The 25,733-nt window shown below is 45.6% G+C and overlaps 1 protein-coding gene across 1 annotated transcript in view; it reads right to left on the bottom strand.

Moving 5' to 3' along the window:
- LOC308153043 (storkhead-box protein 2-like) overlaps positions 1-24,349 on the bottom strand; it is a gene marked incomplete at both ends in the record, with an annotated part of 54,888 nt that extends 30,539 nt beyond the window's left edge. Inside the window, one exon of the mRNA XM_080526131.1 lies at positions 24,022-24,349. Within this exon, the coding sequence (XP_080382257.1) occupies positions 24,022-24,349 (328 nt within the window). The remainder of the gene's footprint in view (positions 1-24,021) is intronic.
- Positions 24,350-25,733: the final 1,384 nt, after the last annotated feature.

Genomic DNA, 25,733 nt, shown 5'->3' with positions numbered 1-25,733 from the left:
GTCTCCATCCACAAAGCGTGCATTGGCCAAGAGTTGAGCCAAGACTCAAGTTGCAAAGCAAACTGCCCACTGTATCTTCTCCAAAACAACACTTTCGATGTCTGCAGACATGTCAGCAATGCGTCTTAATCGAGAGGGGAACTTTGGCAATTTCTTTAATTTCTGTGTCCTTGTTTTGGAGTGACGGGTGTTTTGTTTGCAGATTGTGTTTAAGCTTGCTAGGGACCATGGCACTGTTTGATAGCTGTCCACCACAAAGCACAATGGAGTCGGTGCAGCAGGATCTTTCTTCAAATATGTATCCATCTTTGTTGTTAGCATTGTCACTTGTCTGCCCGCATCTCTAATTCTCTCTAAATATATAAAAATCAACAACGTCAGATTAAGCTATTAATCGAGCTACCGCCACCTACAGGCCTACCACCTATGCGCAACCATACGAGAGCTGTATTTTTTTTTTTTTTGCCTTCATTTTTCTGGACCAATTAAGTGGAATTTGATCATTTCCCACGGCACATCTGATGATCTCTCACGGCGGCACAGTGGTTGAAAAACACTGACCGAGACTACCCAATTTATTGGCGGGCCGGGTTAAAAGCCGTTGCGGTGTCTGGCCCTTGTAATTGACACGTGTGACCTAGGCCACCATATAAACAACGTAAATTAATCTACCTTTCCAAAAGTAGCTAGCATAAACAATGGCCAAAAAAGAAAAGTGGACAATGAATATCGACAATTTCAAGAAAGATGGGAAACTGAATAAAACTGATGAAAACGGGAGACAGAGGCCAAGAGTCATTGGCAATTTTCAAAGAGTATAGCCTTGGAGGGATTTCGAAACGAAGCATGATCATTATGCAAATATGGACATGAACCGTTTCGTTGATGCACCGCTCCACTTGTGTGAAAATGTCCTGTCCAGTCGTTGACCTGGGAATCGCTTTTATATCCAAAAGTTCCTCGGTGACGGAAAACTGAGCATCCACCCCCCGGAGGAAAGGTGGGCAGTGTCCGTCCTGTTTGTACTCTCATCTGCAGCCAACAAATACGAAACAAATTCCTTGGCTTTAGTTTTTAGCTGGATCTGTAAGTCGGAGGCCAGCTCATTCATCCATTGTTTCTATTGTAAGGTGCTTTGAGTTGCATTCATGTACGAAAGGCGCTATATAAATAAAGTTTCACTTCACTTCACTTCACCCAGCTAGCCACGGTATTTCGAGGCCATGCAAATGCCTGCTTCTTGTCATGGCATACAACATCACATACCTTTTCAATGCAATTTTGAATAAACTCTCCCTCTGTGAACGGCTTACATGCTGTTGCTATGTCCTCCACTATTATAAAGCTTGCATTCACAGCTCCCTCACACAGTCTGTTTAAGCGAGTAAACATGTTTTGTTGTTGAAGGTTGCGTTTTAAAGGTTGCACAATGCCTATTTTGCTTAGACTTGGCATTATAGGCCCTATTGTTGTATTTACGTTTCCAAAGTAAGCCATACAAACAAGATATGACTTGTTGCATTGACTATTTTGACCTTATTTGTTGTTAAAGACAAAAGTACTGTGATCCAAATGTGTTTTGTTTAACTGTGCAGTTATCATTTTATAGAAAATCATTGTTCAGAACAAATACTATTTTGCTTTATTAATCAGTTTTGCTGGTAATAACGACCTTATTTGTTGTTTTATTAAAGACAATAGTGATATGATGCAAATGTGTTTTGTTTATTAATTGTGAAGTTATTTCTATACCCCCCAAAAAATCAGCATTTATTAAATGCGATTTTGCTTTATTAATCAATGCTGGTAACAAAGACGGTATTTGTTATTTTGTTACAGACAAAAGTAGGCTACTGTGATGCAAATGCAATTGTGCAGTTATCATTTTGTACAAAAACATTGTTCAGCACTTTTCGCTTTTTTAATCAGTTTTGCCTGTAAGAATTACCCACAAACATGGAAAAAGCATAATATTTGATGGTTATTTGATAATATCTGTGTATCTATGCAATATTTTTAAAAATGTAATACAGTTACTAGCCTACTTATATTTCTTCTAAATCATTGTACTACGGTAAATGTCTGGCTCCAGTTTTATTCAAACCTCAGCTAGGCCCTCAGTAAGTTTAAATTTGACACCCCTGGTCTGGAGGATAGAGTTAACCTGTGTTTGTGTCTGGAGGATAGAGTTAGCCTGTGTCTGGAGGATATAGTTAACCTGTGTCTGAGGATATAGTTAACCTGTGTCTGTCTGTAAACCTGAGTTCTCTGGTAGGCAGTAAAAGTACACCAGTACTTCTGTAACATACAGTAAACCTGTGTCCTCTGAAGATTGAGTAAATGATGTGTGTATGTCCATGACATAAAGTAGGCCTCAACCTGTCCTGGGGGCTAGGGGTCCTCCTGACTGATGACTGACGCAGGCCGTCTGCCCCCCAGAGAGTTAGGGGGGGGGGGGGGGGGGGGGGGGAAGCCCTGGTTCTCTGTGTTAACTGTAAAACTGTGGTGAAATTGGATATACTGATAGCGGAGCTTAGTGGATGTCTGGCCATCAGGTGCCAACACGTGGCACTCGACTCTGCCCAATTCCCTGTCCCAGATAAGGCGAGTAAGGAAACCTTAGGAGATCTCATCACAGCCAACGGTAAGGGACTTAACCAGCCTGGCCTGAGAGAGGACAGCCTCCCTCCCACTGAGCAGTGAGCACCACCCCACTCTGGGCCAGAGAGGTGCGAGGCCTGCTGGCGGCCGGGCTTACACAGGGCTTAGTGTGACAGTACAGAACGCTGGCGTGAACAGTAAGGACAGGGCTTAAACGCTGCTTATACAGCAAAGAACACTGCTGTTACATTAAGGCTTAAACACTGCTTATCTAGTCCCCTAGAAAACCCAAAGAGCTTGTGGTATCCATTAGAGTTCCACACCTCCAGAGATAAAGCAAGATACCAGCTCATTTTACAAATGGTGAAATCGAGCCTCTATAAATCACAGTGAGTTTCTTCTTTTTTTCCTTTTTTTTTTACCCGCATTACAAGTCCCCAAGTATGATTTATGACGTGTGAGGAGCCTGCAGGTTGACAGTAAGACAGGGCAAAAGGCCCTGCTGGGTGAAGGAACACAAGAGAGGATATGGGTGTGAACATGAAACAGTCCTGCGGTCTGAGGCAGCATTAGAGACAGGTTTATGATGCCACATGTCTCTGAAGGTCGAGAAATTGTAGCGCGGGGGGGGGAAAGGTCATAAAAATCACTAGAGATGTCAGTAAAAGTCCAATGGTAACATAGCAGAGGCTTAAAATGACTTACGGCCAAGTGAGGGGACAAATGGGAGCATGTGTGTGTGTGTGTGTGGGGGGGGGGGGATTAGTCTGGGGTGAGGGCCAAGATTTCAGCAGTTCACTGAGATGTGTCAGTGTGAAACTCAAAGCGACCTGGGGTCTATGGAAATGTGGGGTTGGGGGTCGGAGGGTAGACATGTTGGCTGAGTATCCCCCTAAAGCTTGGGACTGCAACACATCCTTCACAACAACTCCTCTAAATAATATAACTGAGTGGTGGGAGGACTGAAACAGTATGTCCTTGTTTGGCAACTCTGGAGCCGAAAACTCTCAACCGCCTGGTAGTGGCTTATCTAAAGAACTTGGAATCACAACAGTTACGTCTATCCAAGCAAACGGGCTTTCAACATCAATTTATGATCCAATTGCCTCGTATCAGGAAATCTTTCAGACTACTGGCAGTGGCTACTGGCTACCAGTTACAGGGGAAAAGTTAACGGAAGCAGGGTTTTTGTCGTTTACACCAATAATGTCTATATTCACTCTTTCGACGTACTTTTGTACAACCTGCTTTTACAAAAGGTTACAATTATACGAACAAGTTCAGAGGTTGCTGTACCATTTTTGTTCTTCCTCAGGGACAATCTGTGAAGGCATCCTGTACACATCAAGTCAATACATGCAAGTGTCACTAAACCTTTTAAAGGTTTTCTTTTTCGTTAATGGGCTGTTGAGAGAGGTATTTTTTTGCCAAAAACCTGTTCTTAATGGAGGGTGTAGACATGGTTTAGTTTATTTAAAGCCTTTGTTAGGCCTATGCGATGATGGGTATTGTTCGGAAAGATTATACAGCGAAATTACTGTAAATGGAAATCTTGCATTAAAAAGAGCTGGAGGTAGGCTTATACAGTGTGTCACAGTAGTATGAATAATGAATTCCCATTCAACAGGTATAGTAGTGGCAGAAGGCCAAGGACTAGATTGCAGAAGACAAAAAGGCCTAAATTGTATATACTGTAACTCTTCACCTGCCTTATCCACTACCAGGCAACTTACATTTGAAAAAGGAATCAGATTTTCCAGCTTTCTTTATTTTACTAACATTTCATAAAAAATCACCAAATTACGATTTCCCAGCTTTTCCACAAAACCTTAGAAATGTCCATAACATGCTGACCCACGGAACAGAACACAGAGGAGCCTGTAGCCAGCTAGCCAGATTAGCCCTGGAAACGGTGGTGTTTGCACTGCTTGGGTTTGGAGAAAAAAAATCGAGGCGATAGAAAGAAGAAGACTGCTGGCGATTACTGCTGGACATTCTCTTAGAGTATATCTGTACCTAACACCATTCTCTTAGAGTATATCTGTACCTAACACCATTCTCTTAGAGCATATCTGTACCTAACACCATTCTCTTAGAGCATATCTGTTCCCAACACCATGTTGCAGGGAGAAATGTCCAGGACACTTTCTGATGGATTGATGTCATCGATGCTAATAATTGGCAGACGATTTGAAAATTCAGCCATCATGCTCGAGGCTAACTGAACTAACGATCACAGTGGAGTACACAACATGCTCAACAGTGAACGATGAGGCGTTGTGGAGTACACTGGTACATGTTCAGTCAGATAGGAGATATTGTGGAGTACACTATATGTTCAGTGAGATAGGAGATATTGTGGAGTACAATACATGTTCAGTCAGATAGGAGATATTGTTGAGTACACTACAATGCTCACAGTGAGCTAGGATGCGCTGTGGAGGACACTACATGATCACATGCTCCATTTTATCTATTTAAATCTGCCAGAGCAGGGTTAGTGATGTCAGCATCTGGGCTTCCAGAAGGTGACTAGTTATTTTTAGCTGGCATCGAATGTGACTGTGCTGAGATAGATTCTATGTGCGTGCTGTACGTAGGTATGAGAGTGAGTGAGACCAGGGAGGGATGGAGAGGGATAGAAAAGGGAGAGACCACGGGATACAGGATAGAGAAGGGGGGTGGGGAGTGAGGAATTGTGATTAAAAGCTAACATGACCAATCACAAGGGTTAGTCTTTGATGCCCTACAGCTGACTGAGGGACATTCATCCACCACTCTCCTGTGGACGTCCAACAGAATAAGTGAGAAGCCGATATTGCTAGTGTATTGCTCAAGACTAATTCAGACAAATCTTAAGACTTAAAAAAAGCTCAATATTTGTGAAAACAATGAAATGAGTATAGCAGGGGAGTGGTATATCTAGTTTCTCTGGCAACATGCAGTGAATTTCCTTTGGCAGAGTTCAGAATTGCACAAAGAGGGCTGAGAAGCATTTACTTTCCAAGTGTTTTAAGAAGCACTTCGGACAGTCACAGGTTTATAGTATGGAAATATGAAGAATGAGGAGGTTACTGAGGTTCTGTTACACACCAGACCCAGACACACTCACACGATGCACAGACATAGGACATAGGACAAAACAAGGACATAGTCTAGTCTCTACAGCTACAGAGACAGACACACACAATTTGGCAAATGGATATATGGGACAGCCTCCAAATCTGCTCCCATAGTCTGTCTGTACAATATAATGTTGAATGATAGCCTGGTGAGGTAGTAAGGAACAAAATACATTAAAGTATCTAAAAACTTTTGATTCATTTTGTGAATTTCTATTGCAAGCAGGGGGGGGGACATATTTCATGTGTATGATGTTAATACCTTATAAACTATTTAGGCCTACTTCACTTAGGCCTACATTCTTTATGTTCTTAAGAGTGAAAGGCCCAGGATATAAAAATGATGGTCATGTGGTTCAAGTTTTTTTGGGGGGGGTCAAGTTTTGTACCAACTAATAAAACAAAAGCACAAAAATCTTTAAGGTGGAATGGTATGATGACGAAAGCGAGTAGAGGCAGGTCGTAAGGTCTGCTTAGTAAACCCCATGAAAAAGAATGACTTTACTCTGTTAATAAGACTGAGCACAGGGTCCAGCTTAGCTGCCACTCCCTCTCTGCCCGCTAAACCTTGGGGTGTTTATCTCTGAACAATGCAGGCGATTGTGAGAGCCCCCCTAATACCACTGCCTGAGAGGGTCCCTACCAGGAGAAGGGCAGAAGTCAGACGCTTACAATCCTGCAGCTAATACCGCTACTCATACTACCACTATGGGCTTCTACCACCATCCATATAGACTATTGGTTTACATCACCACCCATACAGGCTACCTCAGACTCTGGGCTACCACCACTACCACCATGTATGATGCTCCAAAAATCTTTATTAAATTATTTATTTTTTTAAATAGATGAAACTACTTCATATTTACGATCAACTGTTGATAATCAGTTATGCTTGTCTTGCTATCATTCATCTCATCTACAGTACATTACTAGCATACGGCGACAATGTGTTGTGTGTTGTACTGTATTCCTGTAACTGTGAAGCTACTGTAAGACGTCTGTCTCCCAGTACGGACCGTCCTCTGCTGACGCACACAGAAAGCCCTCAACCAAACAAATTGAGCCCCCCCAAAAATGCCCCCCCGGTCGTTTATTCTAATTTGAGGTCTTTTTTCCCTCCAATTCATATTCATTTTCAACAATGGCCGTGTCATTTACCCTCTGACCCGCTGTGTTGCTAGGAAACCTGAAGAGGCCTTGAATCAATGCGGGTTTTGGCGGTCCTTGCTCTGGCACCATTCAGCCTCCATTCAGGCTTTCTCTACGGGCTCCTCCACTCTGAAAATAATCTCTGCCTGAGCAAACTGACTAGCATCGTTTCCCAGGCCTGCTAACACATGCTAGCTAGCGTGGGTTTTGTCACTACTAGCCACATTAGCGAGCAGGCAGTTTAATCACGCCTGATGTTTGGCACGCTTCAAAAAGAAAAAATATATATATATACTTGAAGGAGAAACAAAACAGAACATCCTGGCACTGAAGAGTGGCATTCGGGGCTTTGTGGTTCGTAGTGGGACTACATCTCCTGCTGAAAGGCAACATCGGAGAATGGCTTTCCTTTGATAAGTAATAATAAACGAGGCCAACCTACCGCTGAATACTAATCAAACTGGGTCTACAATGCACACTTTTTTTTTCCCGGTGTCCACTGATGTATGGTTAACTGTTAGACTAAAATGTACAAAACATCATCAATATAGCCTAACGCTCGAATGTTTATGCTCTGGCAGCTGTGGTTCTGCATTGACGCTGCCGTCAACCAGGCATGTTTATCTGACATGATTTGACCCTGACTCTGCCCAGCCCAGCTCCTTCTCATCAACCGTTTCCTCAGACAAAAGACCATGGAATAGTCTGGATCTACCCAACATCTAGGCCTGATCAACATGCTGAATCATACCAACCCCAGCCTCATTACTGAATATTCTGATTCATGACGGATGCTTCATGGCTTGGGTTCACTTCACTTTCAAGTAAAAAAAAAAGCGACTCACAATGGTCCGAAAATAAGCGATGTCGTCTCGTGATGTGACAACCAAATCGTTTGAGGAATGAGGATCATCATGAACGATATAGAGATATTGACATATGCCAAGCAAATCATACGACCAGTTCAGACAAACAGGCACACCCCCTCCTTCTGAAAAACCACCCACATCATCATCGCACCTTACTACAAATAGAAAGCGTTCGCCTGAACACACACACATGCAAGCGAGCCATAGTAGCTCCATGGCAACGGAAGAGAGCGAGACCCACCTGATGTCATGTACCCTCGGGGGGACTGGCAGAGGTACTGCTGGGGATAGTGTTTGTGGAGACGGTAGTCCTTCTCGCTGCGGGACCTGGTACGCTCTGAGGCCCGGTCCGAGAAGTCAGAACTGGGCCAGGCCCGACGCAGGGTGGTGCTGCGGGTCTTCTTCATGGTGCCCGGTGGTGGCACAGGCCAGGGAGGTTGACGGAGGACTAAGCTGACCTCCTGAGGGGTTACCTCCGAGCCCACATCCACCCTGGTACGACGCCTCCCCCCCCCCCCCACCACACCACACCTCTGTGGTCCAGATACCTCCCTCCGCCCAGGTCAGACCAAAGACATGGCAGGCGGCTAGCACCACCACCAGTGACGTAGTCTTCCCTCCCTTTCCCTCTATTGCTCAGTCTCTCTCCTTGCTACAAGCACATACACACATGCGTACACACACCGTCACACACAGACACACACTGTACGATATCCCAGACGACACCCGTAGCGCGCTAGCCCTGCCGCAGGTCCCCCTTCCTCCTCCAGAAGTAATCCAACAGAGGCAGCGTCCGACGATGCTTCACCCTCCTCCGTCTGCCATTAATCCAGGCTTACAGCCTCCCGCTTCACGTGTGAGGCACAGACAAACCGCTACGGCCTCAACCACCCAAGCGATGAAAAGGGGGGGGGGGTTGGTCGGTTTGGTTAGTCAGGAGGAGGTTCGGGGGGTGGGGAGGGGGGGGGGGGCACCGTGAGAGACCCCAAGATCCAGACAATAGCTTTATTCAGCACAGGAGGGCTTGGCTAACCGCGAGCCCCTAACACAAAAGAGACCCGAACAAACGAGAGCGTCAGCCAGGGGAGGGCTGGAGGAGAGCGGCCAGTGTCACTCACAGTCTCCCTGGTGTTTCCCTAAGGAAGCTCTGTGGGCCTCGCGCCAAGCCAAACAGCAGATCAACAAACAAAAGCCCAAACCCTCCTCTCCTCTAATCAAAATCCAATCAGGGGAAAAAAGAAATCAATGAATCCGCTGTGTGTGAGAAGAAAAAAAAAGGATCCTTCATCCAGCAGGCGATCCCCTGGTCCACGGCTGTAGCTTTGCTCTCTCTCCGTCAGAAAGGGTGTGTATGTATGTATGCGAGCGTCGCTGCTGCCGCGCGTGTGGATGGATGATGGAGGATGGGAGCTGGTTGATACACAACAGCGGAGAGGAGAAGAAAAAACACGCACACGCGCGGAGAGAGAGAGAGAGAGAAAAAAAAAAAGCCAGCCAGTGTGTGTATGAGCTGAGAGCAACGCAATGCTTGTTGCCTTTGTATCCCTTTTGTCCTCCAGCCGTCTGTGTGTGTGTGTGTGTGTGTGTGTGTGGCAGACTCTCCCCTCTCCCTGCCACTCGCTCGCCGGCTGGGTTGTTGTCCTGAATGTCTCCTCTGCTGCTCGCAGATCCGGTGCACTGGAGGAGAGGGGAGGGAGAGGGGACGCGGGAGGGAGGGAGGGATGGGGGGAGGGAGGGCAGGAAGCCCGTCAGTCAGCCCCCCCCCCCCATCCCAGGCTAATGGAGGAGCTGTCTTGCGTTAGACGCGCTGATCCTGTCAGCTTTGCATTTCAATGTTGAAACCCCCTTCAGGCTCCCACTACAGTCCCCTGGCTCCCACTACAGGCTCCCACTACAGTCCCCTGGCTCCCAGCCTAACCTATGTGGGGCTGGGACACACCATTTATTTACATACACAGCTGCACAATTTACAGCAACCTGCCTGTGCAATCCTTCCACCTCATCTCTCTCCTCGGGAGTGGAAAGAGAAGAAAAGCTCTTATCAGCTGCTGCAAAGTCACACTGCTATTTCTTCTAACTTGCCTCCACTCCACTTTTCTTCTCTCTCTCTCTCTCTCTCTCTCTCTCTCTCTCTTCTCTACTTTTCACACTTTTCCCCCCTGATTGGCTCCCCCTCCTCCTCCTCTGCAGAGGGTCATCTGCAGGATCCCCACGATTTCAACTAGGGACTGAAGTCCCTCCAACAGCTGGAAAGGCAAATCTTCAGAAATGTTCTTTTGTGAGATCGCTCCACGACAGCAAGGCTGGGAGAGAAAAAAAAGTGCAGCTGTCTTTAAAAGTCGCCCTTTTTCTTCTTGTTTCTCTCTCCCTCCACTTATTTATCTTTATGAGCATGACCAGAATCATCCCATCCCAGGATGCTGTTAGCGCCAAGAACCCATTTAGCTGATATATTCCATTTAGCTGACACTTTTATCCAAAGTGACGTACATTGGAATGGGTGCATACATTTTTCAGTATACAGTACCAGTGTTTGGACACACCTTCTCATTCAATGGTTTTTTTATTTATTTTATTTTTTCTACATTGTAGATTAATACTGAAGACATCAAAACTATGAAAGAATACATATGGAATTATGTAGTAAACAAAAAAGTGTTAAACAAACCAGAATATGTTTTATATTTTAGGTTCTTCAAAGTAGCCACGTTTGCTACAGCTTTGATGACAACTTTGCACACTCTTGGCATTCTCTCAATCAGCTTGGTGTGTGTCTGTGTCTGTGTGTGTGTGTGTGTGTGTGTGTGTGTGTGTGTGTGTGTGTGTGTGTGTGTGTGTGTGTGTGTGTGTGTGTGTGTGTGTGTGTGTGTCAGTGGAAAAGGAAACTGTGAACACGGCCCAGCATTCTCTTGGCTACTTTGAAGAATCTAAAATATAAAACATATTCTGGTTTGTTTCCTACATAATTCCATATGTGTTCTTTCATAGTTTTGATGTCTTCAGTATTAATCTACAACGTAGAACATAATAATAAAGAAAAACCTTTGAATGAGAAGGTGTGTCCAAACCTTTGACTGTATATGGTCCCAAATCAAACCCACAACCTAAGTGTTGTTAGCACAGTGCTCTACCAATTGAGCCACAGAGGACCACACAAGACAACACAGCATCCCGACAGCAGTGTCTCACAATTAGAGGTGTGCCCAATGCCCATACCATTTCTGAGTACCAACCAAGCACTCTCTCTTCGATACCGAGTACCAATACCAGAGTACTTGAGTGCCATATCGGCCCAATACAGAGGCCTAATACATCAACCGGTGCATTCCGTACCTCTATTACTAATAGTCTACTCAATGTTTCTTCGGCAGGATTATGATGACAGTAAGCACTGCAGTAAGATCCAAGAGACTAATCAAATGACCAACGCAAACAAAAAGACTAAATCACGGTGCATGTTTTTGGCCTTTACTTTGCAGTTCATTAGACATGGTGGCAGAGCAACATACTCTAACTAAAGAATGACAGAGTTAGCTGGAGAGGTTTCATAGATCCATGGCGGGCACATGACAAATCTCTCCCTCTCAGAGCCCATCGTCAGTCACAGGAGGCGCCTCCCTCCGTCCAGCTGGAGGTGGAGAGGGATGAGGCCAGAGAGAGTGATGTTGTTCTAATAAGGCAGAGGCCCACAGGTCACTAGTGAGGAACACTGACATACCTCCTCCTCCACATGTCATCATCCCCTCCTCTCTGCAGCGAGCAGGAGAACAGCCAGTTCAACCACCATGTGCAGGATCATGTTAAAGGGTGTGGGGGGGTCCCCCCTCGGCCCCTCCACTCTCCACTGGCCACATACAGGCCAGCAGTGCAGAATTCAGCTGAGTGAACAAGACAAGAGGCCACAGCCATGAGACCAAACCCAGAGATTAAAGGAAAAAAGGAAGGGCAACAAATCAGATCAAATGTGCTGTTCCTTATGTGCTACAGTATACTAACTACTGCAATACCAAGCTGCCACTCTGAACTAAAGTTCACAATTAATAAGTACAAAGAAACTTGGCAAGGGTCCAGTGTTGGATCCAATGTTTGTTTTTTTCCCACTTTTCATAAGAACAGTAAAATGTAATTTGCCTCAAGCCCAGCAACAAGTTTCTCCTGTTCTATCCTGGGAGTCGTAGCTCTGAGCTGATGCTAAGCAGACGTGGGTTTTAAATTACATTTCCTTGTAATGAGACACTATGGAACCCCAGAGGGATCAAACCTATCTAAGGTCAATGTCATTCACCCTCAGCTTCCCCAAGAACTGCTTTCCTACGCAATTAGCATTCTGGAAGGATTTGCTACCAAGTACAAACTGTTCAAACTTCACAAAAGTAAAGTAGTTCACTCAGTAGGGTAGATTTTTTTTCTTTTTTTTCTTTTCTACTAGCTTTTCAGAGACAGGGGTATGACAAATCAGAGATCGCCATCACTGATTTCAACTGTAGCGTACCAGCTCACCACACTCAATGTGTTGAAGTGTGTTGTTGGCTTCCCTAAATTATCTGCTCTCTGATGTTACTGCCTCTGCAGTCAATGTTTTCAACAGCACAATAGTGGTTTGGGACTCTTTGGGTGGAATGCAACCTACTTCTGAACAAACAGCCCCCCCCCCCCCCCCCCCGCCCCTCAACACACACACACCTCGGTGCAGAGGTGGGATTCACTGCGGTGAGATGTCTACGGGGTTGGGTGCAGCGGTGATCTCCCAGCCAGACCCCTGGGCCTCCGGAGTTGGTTTGGGCTCATGTTACTGGCCGTGTTATGTCAGGCCTCTAGGCGATGACAGGCACGCAGAGCCACAGCCAGGCAGCCACACATGCTTCCCCTCACAGACAACTCAGGCCATGTGACCCTGCTAAGCACCCCACACCAGCTATGAACCCCCAGTCTCACCCTGCCCATTCTTCTCCATGGGATCTTCGCCTGTTTGAAATATGGTGTGCACCCCGTTCTCACCACTCCCCCTACGTCGTCCATTCCCGGGGTAAGCCCGAGCACCCGAGGGACTGCTTGCGCCCCCCCCGCAGACTGTTCCCCAGACCACTTTGGCTTTTTTTTTTTATCAGCCGAATCTCCTAACATACACGCCAGTGCTCCTTAGGGCTCAGTCAAACATGGTCTAAATTATCAGCCCTCCCCAAACCCCCCCCTCGCCATCACCACAGCCCTCCACCCCGAGAAAACCACACACTGCATTTTAAAGCTCACAGCTGCCGCTTTCACATTTGCTAATTTGACCAATGTTCCATTTCCCAGCGCCAGAAAGTTATCCCAAAAAAATGGTAGCCCCGCCCCCCATCCACGTGAAGCCCCCCCTGCCCCCACCACCCCGCAACCACCTACTATCCCCCGCCAAGACGCTTTTAATGCAGCCCGAGCACTGGTTCGGGCAGTAAAATGATCTCATGCAGTCTGCATGCAGCCATACCATTAGCAGACCGGACCTGAGAGAGTACAGGCCCCGCCCACCAGCCAGCAAGAGAGCACTGTGGGAAGTCCAGCTGGAAAAACAGGGAGAGGACTTGAATATAAGCAGAGGTTTGGGGGGGCACGAGAAGGCTCTGAGGAGGACCCCCTCAAGGTGCTCCATCCTGGCAAGAACCCAGCAGCCACCAGTACCTTCCTCCAATTGAGTCATTTTTTTACAAATAAGGCCTAATTACAGTGGTACTGACCAGAATAAATGCACAGCAGCAGATGGTAACGGCGGCCAAGCCACAATTCTGTGGAGCTGGTCCAAGGTACCTCTGCAACACAGAGGAAGAAGTGTAGTCTAAACTATACATCGGTCCTCAGGGCCGTAAAATTACACAGAGTGAGTCAGGCCGCTTCCATCCACTTCTTCGCATCATAGCCAGTCGTTCCACCTTTATCGTTCACTGACTAATGTCATTTCCATCACTGGTTCCAGTCTATCCATGAACATTCATGCAGCATATCAGTCGCCAGGCACTGGCAAGACCACTGTATTCATATTGCATATAGACCTTCACTGTGTCCATGATTGAGATTTTACCAATCAAGATCCTAAAAGGTCACAGAGAGGATCTGCCGTAAACATAATTTAATCCCAACTCAACAGAAAAAAAGCCCTCCAATCCCTTTCTGATCATGTCTGTTTTCTCTGCTGTATGTACATTACGATGGCCGTCTGTGTGTTTGGCTGTTGTAAGGATCAAAGTGATGACTGACTGTCTGATATTTCTACCAGCCTACCAAGCAGTCTACTCTTCACAGTTCATTGGCACTGGCCACTGGCCCAGAGACAAAACATTGCCATGATTTCAGACAAAAATATGTTTTCTTGCTGCAGACACACATCTTCATCAGATTTAGGAGTCCCTGACTGGCTGTAAGTCTCCCAGATGGTGGGGAAGTGGCCATGTTGGACAGAACAGTGAGGTTTGGAGCTCAACAACCATGCTATTTGGAGCATTGGGGTGACTTTTTTGGATAGAGGGTACAGTCACAGAGAATTTAAAATAACAGAACAGAGTTTTATGGAAATGTGGTATAGACATGTGCAAAAGCTTAAAATGAAGATTTATCGTTTTCTAATGAGGCCTGATTCTAGAAATGAGGCATGATATAGGAATACATTTGGTAATTAACCAGTTGACATATTGAAATGTTTAGAGTTGACAAAGTCCAAGGCAATCCACCACACACATGTGGAAATGTCTGAAACAGTCAATCCCTGCAAGCACATTGGCAACGAGTGTCCGGTACACTACGCAATTGCTCTCCAATCAACTAAAATAACACTTGAACCTATGCTATGAACCTGTGTATTGTGTGTGTGTGTGTGTGTGTGTGTGTGTATGTGTGTGTATGTGTGTGTGTGTATGTGTTCCCCCAAAATCAAAGTTGACCTAAACCAGATTTCATTCAAAGGCACACCCCACCTAAAGCACAAGGGTCAGCTGAAAGACCACCACCGTCATCGTCATCATTATCATCATCCTCATCACCACTACCATATGTGTGAGCGGTGGGATGGAGGCGTTTCAAGAACAAAAGCACTAAGTTAATGAAAACCTGATGATTCCTTCCTCACCCTAGTGTCAGTTGACGGAGACAGACGCTGTTCTGGTACCAGAGTTGAGCCCTGCCGAATGGCTTGAATTAAGAGCAGGCTGTGGCTTGATGGAGCACGATAACTATTGGCCATCTTCCAATAACAACTCAACGTGTTGCCAGAGATGTTAGAACTTGAGTCACAGACCACGGCCGTATGTATGGTTAAAACGTTTAGATTGGTTACATATAAACACTATAACATTTGGCGATTGAAAAGCAAAACCCCCCAAAAAACTGTATTCCATTTCAATTCCTCATCTGTAGGATTCTCTGGTCAGATCAGCTCAGCAGCGGGAGTGAGCTGTATACATCCCAGGATTATGCCATTTGAATCTGAAAGCTTTTTGTAGGGCAACAGTTGGACGGGGCTGTATTCTAATCTAAGTAAATGCAAGCAAATTTAGGATTCCCGGCTGCAAAAGACGGGAGAGAAAAAAAAGAGTGACATGGGAGCAAGTAACAATAAGACTGACACAACCGGCGGGACATCACACATCTCACACATCTCAATCTGGTGCGTCATCGTGGAAGCGTAACAGGAGACCAGTGTTTGGAGCCATTCACCATGGAGGTCACATGGGCCTGTCCAGTGTCCAAACGCAAACGACCAGTTGCCAAGACTCCGTCATCAGCTTCCTACTCTCAGACTGTCCCAGAGGTCCCGGAAGCATGGCACTGCTGTGTATTGTGAAGCATGGCACTGGTGTGTATTGTGAAGCATGGCACTGCTGCGTATTGTGAAGCATGGCACTGGTGCGTATTGTGAAGCATGGCACTGGTGCGTATTGTGAAGCATGGCACTGCTGTGTATTGTGAAGCATGGCACTGGTGCGTATTGTGAAGCATGGCACTGCTGTGTATTGTTAAGCATGGCACTGCTGCGTATTGTGAAGCATGGCACTGCTGTGTATTGTGAAGCATGGCACTGCTGTGTATTGTGAAGCATGGCACTGGTGTGTATTGTGAAGCATGGCACTGCTGTGTATTGTGAAGCATGGCACTGGTGTGTATTGTGAAGCATGGCACTGCTGCGTATTGTGAAGCATGGCACTGCTGTGTATTGTGAAGCATGGCACTGGTGTGTATTGTGAAGCATGGCACTGGTGTGTATTGTGAAGCATGGCACTGCTGTGTATTGTGAAGCATGGCACTGCTGCGTATTGTGAAGCATGGCACTGGTGTGTATTGTGAAGCATGGCACTGGTGTGTATTGTGAAGCATGGCACTGGTGCGTATTGTGAAGCATGGCACTGGTGCGTATTGTGAAGCATGGCACTGGTGTGTATTGTGAAGCATGGCACTGGTGTGTATTGTGAAGCATGGCACTGCTGTGTATTGTGAAGCATGGCACTGCTGCGTATTGTGAAGCATGGCACTGGTGCGTATTGTGAAGCATGGCACTGGTGTGTATTGTGAAGCATGGCACTGCTGTGTATTGTGAAGCATGGCACTGCTGTGTATTGTGAAGCATGGCACTGCTGCGTATTGTGAAGCATGGCACTGGTGTGTATTGTGAAGCATGGCACTGGTGCGTATTGTGAAGCATGGCACTGCTGTGTATTGTGAAGCATGGCACTGCTGTGTATTGTGAAGCATGGCACTGCTGTGTATTGTGAAGCATGGCACTGCTGTGTATTGTGAAGCATGGCACTGGTGCGTATTGTGAAGCATGGCACTGCTGCGTATTGTGAAGCATGGCACTGCTGTGTATTGTGAAGCATGGCACTGGTGTGTATTGTGAAGCATGGCACTGGTGTGTATTGTGAAGCATGGCACTGCTGTGTATTGTGAAGCATGGCACTGCTGTGTATTGTGAAGCATGGCACTGCTGTGTATTGTGAAGCATGGCACTGCTGTGTATTGTGAAGCATGGCACTGCTGTGTATTGTGAAGCATGGCACTGGTGCGTATTGTGAAGCATGGCACTGCTGCGTATTGTGAAGCATGGCACTGCTGTGTATTGTGAAGCATGGCACTGGTGTGTATTGTGAAGCATGGCACTGGTGTGTATTGTGAAGCATGGCACTGCTGTGTATTGTGAAGCATGGCACTGCTGTGTATTGTGAAGCATGGCACTGTTGTGTATTGTGAAGCATGGCACTGGTGTGTATTGTGAAGCATGGCACTGGTGCGTATTGTGAAGCATGGCACTGGTGCGTATTGTGAAGCATGGCACTGCTGCGTATTGTGTTGGTAGTACTATGTGGTCCGTAGTGATCTCTCTGTGTTCCCCTGATGGCATGTCCATTCACTCTGACAACCTTGATGGAATGTGACCGGAACATGAATGGAACTGTTCTTATTCAGTCTCATTGAATGTTTCTATGTGAAATGCTTTTTTGTGTGCAAAGCTTTCTATGTGCAAAGCTTGCTGGCTAAGGAATGAGGATTTAAGATTGAATATGTCAGGTCTGGTAACATACTTAAGTGCGTGGGCGTAAAAATGCATGAATTGTAATCTCTAATATTGAGGCAAAAGCATTGCAGACACTGGTTCTAACCCTTGTGAATAACCTCAGACTGTTGTATATTACAAAAGGCTCGGACAGTAAAAAAATGTTTACCTTAGTTTTAAACTGCTTAATGACCACTTATTTGACTTCAGTCAAACCCTCCCTTCAATTGCCCAGCTTTCGCTCCCCATAACAAGAGGGGATAACTGCCTTACACACTAATTCCCCCTGCAGCAACGATTGCACGATTGCAACCATTCAGTGACACCACATTATTAAATACACCCCTGCTTTCTACACCACAATGGTAAGCTCCAAACATGCCCCCCCTCTCAACATATCAGAGTGGTGCGATCCTGACTGGATACTACATTTTCCAGTGACAGTTTTTTGGAACTGGGTCACTTGTGGCTATAGCTTACTTCTTCTTTTTTTTTTTGGGTGGGGGGGGGGTATTATTTGACATTTCAGAGAAGATTACAGAACAAATCTTTCAAGGAAGAAGAAAATCCTAATAGACAATGCAGAGATGAAACAATATAATTGAAACAAAAATTAAACAATATTATTTATGTAAAGTTTGAAGTAGTTTTTGTAGCACTGAACCTCTGGGATGTTTAAACTAGTCATCTAACATGGTGTCAAACTTGGAGTCGTCTACCGTATCAAAATACCACACTATACCATACTACCTCTGAAAACAGTGACATCCAAGAGTTAAGTGTCAAAACAAGCAAAACTACCTTAAAGATACCTCATACTATTAACATCCACTAATGCAACTTATGCAATATAAACTACAATGGTTTAAAGACGTTCCTGCCAAGTTCATATTTCAAAGACTTATCCCAGGGCCTTGGAGTACCTTCCTTCCGTTTTCCCCCTCCCAGGCATGCTTGACACCTTAATGGTAAAGGTGCTGTCTCTACTTGAATCTCTCCCTGGCAGCTTCTGCTTAATTGCACTTAATTAACATTGGTTATAGACACCCCAACTGCCTCTCTACTCTCTACTGTAAAGAGCTAATCATCTTGGAACCCAGAATCTCTCTAGGGATTCTTAGAGCGAACAAGGTGACTGTCCCCCTGCCTCTCCTCTTGTGACTGTTCCCCTGCCTCTCCTCTTGTGACTGTTCCCCTGCCTCTCCAATGTGACTGTTCCCCTGCCTCTCCTCTTGTGACTGTCCCCCTGCCTCTCCTCTTGTGACTGTTCCCCTGCCTCTCCTCTTGTGACTGTTCCCCTGCCTCTCCTCTTGTGACTGTTCCCCTGCCTCTCCTCTTGTGACTGTTCCCCTGCCTCTCCTCTTGTGACTGTTCCCCTGCCTCTCCTCTTGTGACTGTCCCCCTGCCTCTCCAAGGTGACTGTTCCTCTGCCTCTCCTCTTGTGACTGTTCCCCTGCCTCTCCTCTTGTGACTGTTCCCCTGCCTCTCCTCTTGTGACTGTTCCCCTGCCTCTCCTCTTGTGACTGTTCCCCTGCCTCTCCAAGGTGACTGTTCCTCTGCCTCTCCTCTTGTGACTGTTCCCCTGCCTCTCCTCTTGTGACTGTTCCCCTGCCTCTCCAAGGTGACTGTTCCCCTGCCTCTCCTCTTGTGACTGTTCCTCTGCCTCTCCTCTTGTGACTGTTCCCCTGCCTCTCCTCTTGTGACTGTTCCCCTGCCTCTCCAAGGTGACTGTTCCCCTGCCTCTCCTCTTGTGACTGTTCCCCTGCCTCTCCAAGGTGACTGTTCCCCTGCCTCTCCTCTTGTGACTGTTCCCCTGCCTCTCCAATGTGACTGTTCCCCTGCCTCTCCTCTTGTGACTGTTCCCCTGCCTCTCCTCTTGTGACTGTTCCCCTGCCTCTCCTCTTGTGACTGTTCCCCTGCCTCTCCTCTTGTGACTGTTCCCCTGCCTCTCCAAGGTGACTGTTCCCCTGCCTCTCCTCTTGTGACTGTTCCCCTGCCTCTCCAAGGTGACTGTTCCCCTGCCTCTCCAAGGTGACTGTTCCCCTGCCTCTCCTCTTGTGACTGTTCCCCTGCCTCTCGTCTTGTGACTGTTCCCCTGCCTCTCCAGGGATAGACTAATCAAAGGCACAATATCTCAACAATAATCATACAAATACTTAAAAATACTGAAAACATCGATGGCACAAAACAATGAAGCAAATAGTGCATAACAACTCAAGATGATTGAGCACATGTTAGTAATTAATGTGCACAATGAGAAGCATTAAAATCTTGGTCCTAATGCAGTCGCTGTATTTATTCTTCTGGTGCTTTTAGCCAAGTGTTGATATGATTGGAGTTGTCAATAGCATTAGAAGGAACGCACCGAAAAGCTCGATGAAAATGTTCTCCTCACATGGGTGGGCAAATGGAACAACAGAAAACACAAGTGAAGAATCATAAACAAATTGAAATCATAGCAGATGTTATAAAGGCTAGTACCATGTTTCCCAATAAGCACTCAGAGGCTAAACATTAAAAACTGACGAAATCCATCAGTGTGTGACAAGACTTAACATGCTCTTTCTAAATTCAAAATGAAAAACGCATGATTGACAGATGTGTTGAAGAAGTGGTAACAAACACCCAACATGTTGGGAGGGGGGTTACATTATTTGTTTGTGTCTGTAAAGTGCTTCTTCATTCCCTTTACACATAAAAACACATCCAGAATCTGATTGGAGACTATTCAGCCTTTGTCCTCTAGAACTAAACCCATCAACTCTATGGGACTGGTTCTGTATGTCCTTTCTTTCTGGCTAGCTGGCAATATCACTTAGAAAATAGGAAAATATTCAGCCAGGTGCAGAATGATTCTCTGTCTTATCAGTAGAAATAGCTGCAGACAGATGTGCCTAGCAGAAAACTTCATTATAGGGTGAGGTAATGATATTCTTGAGTATGCAATGGTGACACCTAGTGGACAAAGTTGTACTCACAAGTTGAATATTTATAATGTTTTTTTAAATTTCTCAACATGATCTGAAGAGCATTCAGACAGGTCACAATCACACAATCCTACAATCAATGACAACTCATGCTATGCTATATTATAGGTAGACTCTGGGGATATGATGTCATAGCAGAACGAGCAGGGCAATGCTGCCACAGACTTTAAAAAAAATGAGATGGAAGAGACTAGAGAAAAGAGTGTGTTGCGACAGAGCGAAAAAAATCCAAAGTTAAAAATCTCAATCCTAACCAGACGTTTCAGAGAAGGGGGGATAATATCACACTGTCGACATGAACGCAATTAACGCTTGTGCTCTGCAATCCTATGTCGGAGTGCAGTAAAACAAGTAGTACAATATCTTTGATGAAAGTTGCTCTGTGTTCACGGGGCGGCGTCACATCCCTTTAAAGAAGAATAACCTATCAGATCATTTGACTTCATCAGCCCATTGCTGACTATTGGCCTTTGCTTAGTCAATGCTCTGCAGCTACATATTTTATCCATACAACCTCTCTCTGAAAGTGGTAGGGGTCTTTCAGAACTGCAGAGTCACTACCCATCTTCCGTCGTAGACTGAAGACCCATCTCTTCAGGTTACACCTTAACTGCTCCTCCTGAGACATCTACTGCCCCTCAGCACTGCGTCTCCTGAAGACACCCGCTTTTCCCCTCTACTGTGTCCCTAAAAACGTATATTGCCCCCCTTGTACTGTTTCTCTGTTTCCCCAGTGTCCCAAAAAAAAACTAGGTTTAGAAGAAGGTTTTTCCTTCTATCAATGGCCCCGGGCCTGAGCTGGATTACTCTTCCTGCTACGACTGGTGGATTGATGATTCACTTGCTTAGTATTCAAATGTATTGATTGTAAGTCGCTTTGGAATAAGGCGTCTGCTAAATGCCAAAAATGTTAAAAAAATAAAATAAAAAAAAGAAGGCTTTCCAGGATGTCAGTAACTATGAACCTGTAGAGAGCACCATTTCTGGAATCGGCCATCCAAAACCACCATCTTATTGGTGATCCTGCTTAAGTGGCTTTCAGCTCCTTCACCACTGGAAACACGTCGGAGATCAGAGGGGAACTCCCTGACCACCATCACCTGAGGAATCCTCAGGCATTGTTTTCAGGTGAATCCTATCTGGCTCACAGAGACACGACCCTAGCCTCCGAGGAGGACGTCCTGCCGCAATCCAAACACTAGGAGGCAGCACTGAACCTTGTTTAAAAAAAAGGGTATTCTTTGGAACTTCTTACTTCTTTGCCAACTCATACAGAATAAAAAAAAACGACTGATGAAGGGGGGAAATAATGTGTATGTGTGTGTGTGTGTGTGTGTGTGTGTGTGCGTGTGTGTGCATGTGTGAGTGTGTGTGTGTGTGTGTGTTTGTGTGTGTGAGTGTGTAAGTGTGAGTGTGAGTGTGAGAGAGAGAGAGAGCGCAAGGGAGAGGCCAGGAAACAACCTGCCTCAAGGTAGGAGCCCAGCTGGCAGGGAAACACTGTTCTTCTGATGACAGGAGAACAGGAGATTTATGAGGAGCTGTGACACGTACGGCCCACCTCCTGCCTGCACAGACAGAGTTCACACTGAACACACAGAAGAGAGGACAACCTTACCCCTGGAGCCCAGACCAACGCTCTGTTCTCAGCTGAGGAGGGTTGGGCTGTTGGTTCATCTTTGTGATGAAAGGGCATTTATATTCTCTTTCATGGGTTAAACTACCGGTAATTATGTTGAGAGAATAGGTGTTTGTGTGTGTGTGCGTGTGTGTGTGTGTGTGTGTGTGTGTCAGGGGGAGAGAGGCATTGGTAATGTGATAAGAGAGGTAATTTGATATTCCGACAAATTACAACTACAAAGCAACTAGACATTCCAGAGATCTTCAAGTTACCTTAGGGAGGAGATGAGAGGGTAGACAAAGGAGAAGTCTCAGAGAGGGGTTCAGGTGAAGGAGCTCCCATTGTAGCGTTTAAGGATTTTAGGGTACACACATACAAAAATGACGAACGAGTGCCCAACAGACAAGACAGACACACCATACAAATACAGCAATCAACAGGTTATTGTGAGGATTAAGGATTCTCACACTGTGGAGAGCAAACACGTTGGACTGGAGGAATGACCCTTGTGCTGCACTGGACTTTCAGTGGTTCCGCACTGGGAGGCAAACACAATACTGCCGTTGTGGATGGGAATCTGCAGCTCTAATTCACTCCCTCATACCTCCTCAACCCAACCGTCACATACACATCACCTCAGGACTCTGCCACATACATTCACCCTCTTAAAGAAAAAAAGATATAAGCAAAAAAAGATAAGCAGTCCACAGCATTTAATGTACAAACGTACAGGTATAGACTGCCTCCAGTAGTCCATCCATGATACACACACACACACACACACACACACCAATGAAAGCAAAGGGCTGTGCTTTTAACCACACAGTCTAGTATGCCTGAAGAGACAGAAAACACTAGACACTGCTAGACACTGCTATTTTCAGTCTCTGCCTTTTGGCCTGTCTGGAATAAAAGCAGTGTGTAAATGCATGTGTGAGATGTTTCTGCTCTGATTGAGGAGAAGAAAGGGGGAGGAATTGTCACGGTAAAAGCACTCACTCTCTACAGTAGCACACACAATGGGTCGTGTGGGTCTAGTGAAAAGTCCTTTTGATATATGGTACAGCAAAATATGGGTACAACATTTGGAGGAGACAAATAACAACCAAGAGTGCCGACAATTGCAATTGAGAAATTGTCACCATATAGCCTACATTTACGTTGAGTCAAATATCGGCCTACCTGGATTTGAAGAGAACCCAGCTAAGTGGGAACTCCTCTTTCCCTTGTTCTTTAGAAATGGTTTGGACCTATATTGTGTTTGATGACCCTGCACCTCCCACCTACCCCATTATGTATGAGTTATGCAATCATTACAAACAAGGTGACCATGCCCTATCGGTGTGCACATGTTATAGTTTTAGTAGAGTAGTAATGCATTTATAAATGCATAACAATGTAAAAATTAGCTCACTATTTGTCATGCCCCAAAAGACTATTTGATTGATATTATATCATAAGAGTATGATAACCATACAGTCACCGCTACCTACAAAATAGAAGTACATAAACAATTACCATTCAAATGTCCATAGTGTACCTTTAACATTACTAAATAAATGGTACCCATCCCCACATGACAATCAATAATTGATATAATAATAATAAATGCAATAAAAAATAAAAAAAGTAATCTACATGTAAGTAAGTATACTAGAGGCCTGCATGTGTGTAACCTGAGTGATCCTGTTAAAAAAAACTCGGACATGACTCTCTCCTCATCTGAGGTACATTCAAGGTCTTTGAACCGTTGACAGAGCAGAGCACCAACACGTTGCTTAGGAGCCTGTTCCAAAACACAGCTTGCCACTGTGGTTAGAGTAACTGGTTGTTTTTGGCCGGCATGTGTTTGAATAGCCCCAGTGCAACGACCAATAGTCAGATATTGACATGTGTTCATGGCGAGAGTGTCTAAATACATGTTTATTTAAAAAAAAGTGTTGCAAAACCAAATTGCCGGTTTTGAATGCATCCCAAAATATGGCCAACCGGCGATGAACATCAGTGGCCTCTGTGCATTGGTGAACGGATTGAGTGCCGCATTATAGCATCAATACAAAACAACAACAACATTGCACACTATGTCATTAGTAAACAACAATACACATGCAATGATGAATCTAGTGTAACTACGGACTGCTATTGTTTCACTTACCTAGATATTTGATATGGAACCCTCGCGGTGGGCTGAGAGACCTCCTCATCCAGCCCTCTCTCAGCACCTCCAGGTGATCCTCTTTACCCTGGATCAACAGCACGTGCTCGTCGATCCAGCCCAGGAAAAACGTCTCCGATACGGCCTCCGAGATTCTCTGACTCCACACGTGCTGCGTGTTCTCAGCTTTAAAATCCGCGAAGATCTCATAGCCGGTGTGATGGCGCGGCAGCTCCTCGCTCTCCGACACACCGGCCGATTCACCCGCGCCGATCCGAGTCAATACTATGGCCAGGGAGTGGGGTGCTATCTGCAGGAAAGACTCCATTGTCGAATAATTTGTCCGAGGTCGTGAATGTTAAGTCATGTCCAGTGTCAAGCATGACACCACTCCATTTCATGCACAACTCTGAATATGCAAGTCTACAAATCTGTTTTGCACCGACAACTGTCAATATACAAGTCTGCGTATTTGTGACATCGATATAACTCCATACTGGCTAGGCTACTTTGTTTCGCGATGAACCAAAATAGTAGCAGGACATTCCGGAGACCACAGTAACTTACAATACCTATTTTTGCCTCTCCAACCTAACCATGTCAAAACAACACTGTAGCCTACCTGGCAGAAAGGTATCATGTCGAACGTTCTCCCTCAGGAACTTGGAATGACCTAAACCCAGGTTAAATCCGTGAGCTGTAACGCAATGTATCGGATTCAACAGCAAATTGATAGCTAATGACTTCATCCATTCAGGCAATTACAAAGGCTGGCTTTGTGTGTCTCGTAGGACACCTGTCCTTACAGCATTGCCACTCGAGCTTAAGTGCTAACAACACCCATTGGCGATAAAGAATCTTGCCTTCGTTACATTTTTTTTTCAATTTCAAGGTACCTGGCCGGCCAGTGTCTCTTCTTTAGGCACAGTCAGATCTTTTCGATCCTCCAGAGATCTTCAGAGGTAGTTTTGTCACGCCACCTGCAGGCTGCTGTGTTTCAGAAATGTGAAGTTCATGGGACGATGTCATCAACTTGACACAGAAGACCGCACACCGCGCAGAAAGTAGGGCTGGGAGTTCCTGACCACGTCACCTCCTCCATGTTCTAGTCGAGTATTGATACTGATAGCTCCCCAGGGTGGACGGTTAATCCTTCTAATCCAATAGCTTTTATTTCTCACATGGCGCTATTTGGGTCACCTCTATATCTTGTAGATTATAGTTTAATTCTACAGAGTACATACTATTCTGTGAAATAATAGTATACCCACAGACCAACAGAAAAAGAGACCATGATTGATTTGTCTATCAATGTGTAACTGACTTATCCACACAACCCCCCCCCCCCCCCCTCCACCCCCGCCCCCCCAAAAAAGAAAAAAGAGAGAGAGAGACACACACTAGGTGCTATCTGTACTCACATGTCCTATGGTTGGAGGGTATAGTAGGAGTCGAACTGGTGGTGTCTGAACTTGAGTTATCTTACCTCTCTTGGGGAGGTGATCTACGTACTATAGTGTGTGAGTCACCAGTGGAGTGTGGTTGTCTATTGGAATAGTGTGCAACCTCAGCAATGGCTGCATTCAGACAGCAAGCACCAAAAGGGGTACTTGTAGAAATGAAGTATCTCCTTGGACAAGTTGAGGTAGCTACTATAGCCATCTGTTTGTAAACATTGCCCCCTCCCCCCCCTCCACTGCAGGCTAGTTCAA

Source organism: Nansenia antarctica (genome assembly GCF_963989245.1).
Source record: "Nansenia antarctica genome assembly, chromosome: 3".
Lineage (NCBI taxonomy): Eukaryota > Metazoa > Chordata > Actinopteri > Argentiniformes > Microstomatidae > Nansenia > Nansenia antarctica.
This window is presented reverse-complemented; position numbering and strand designations above follow the sequence as displayed.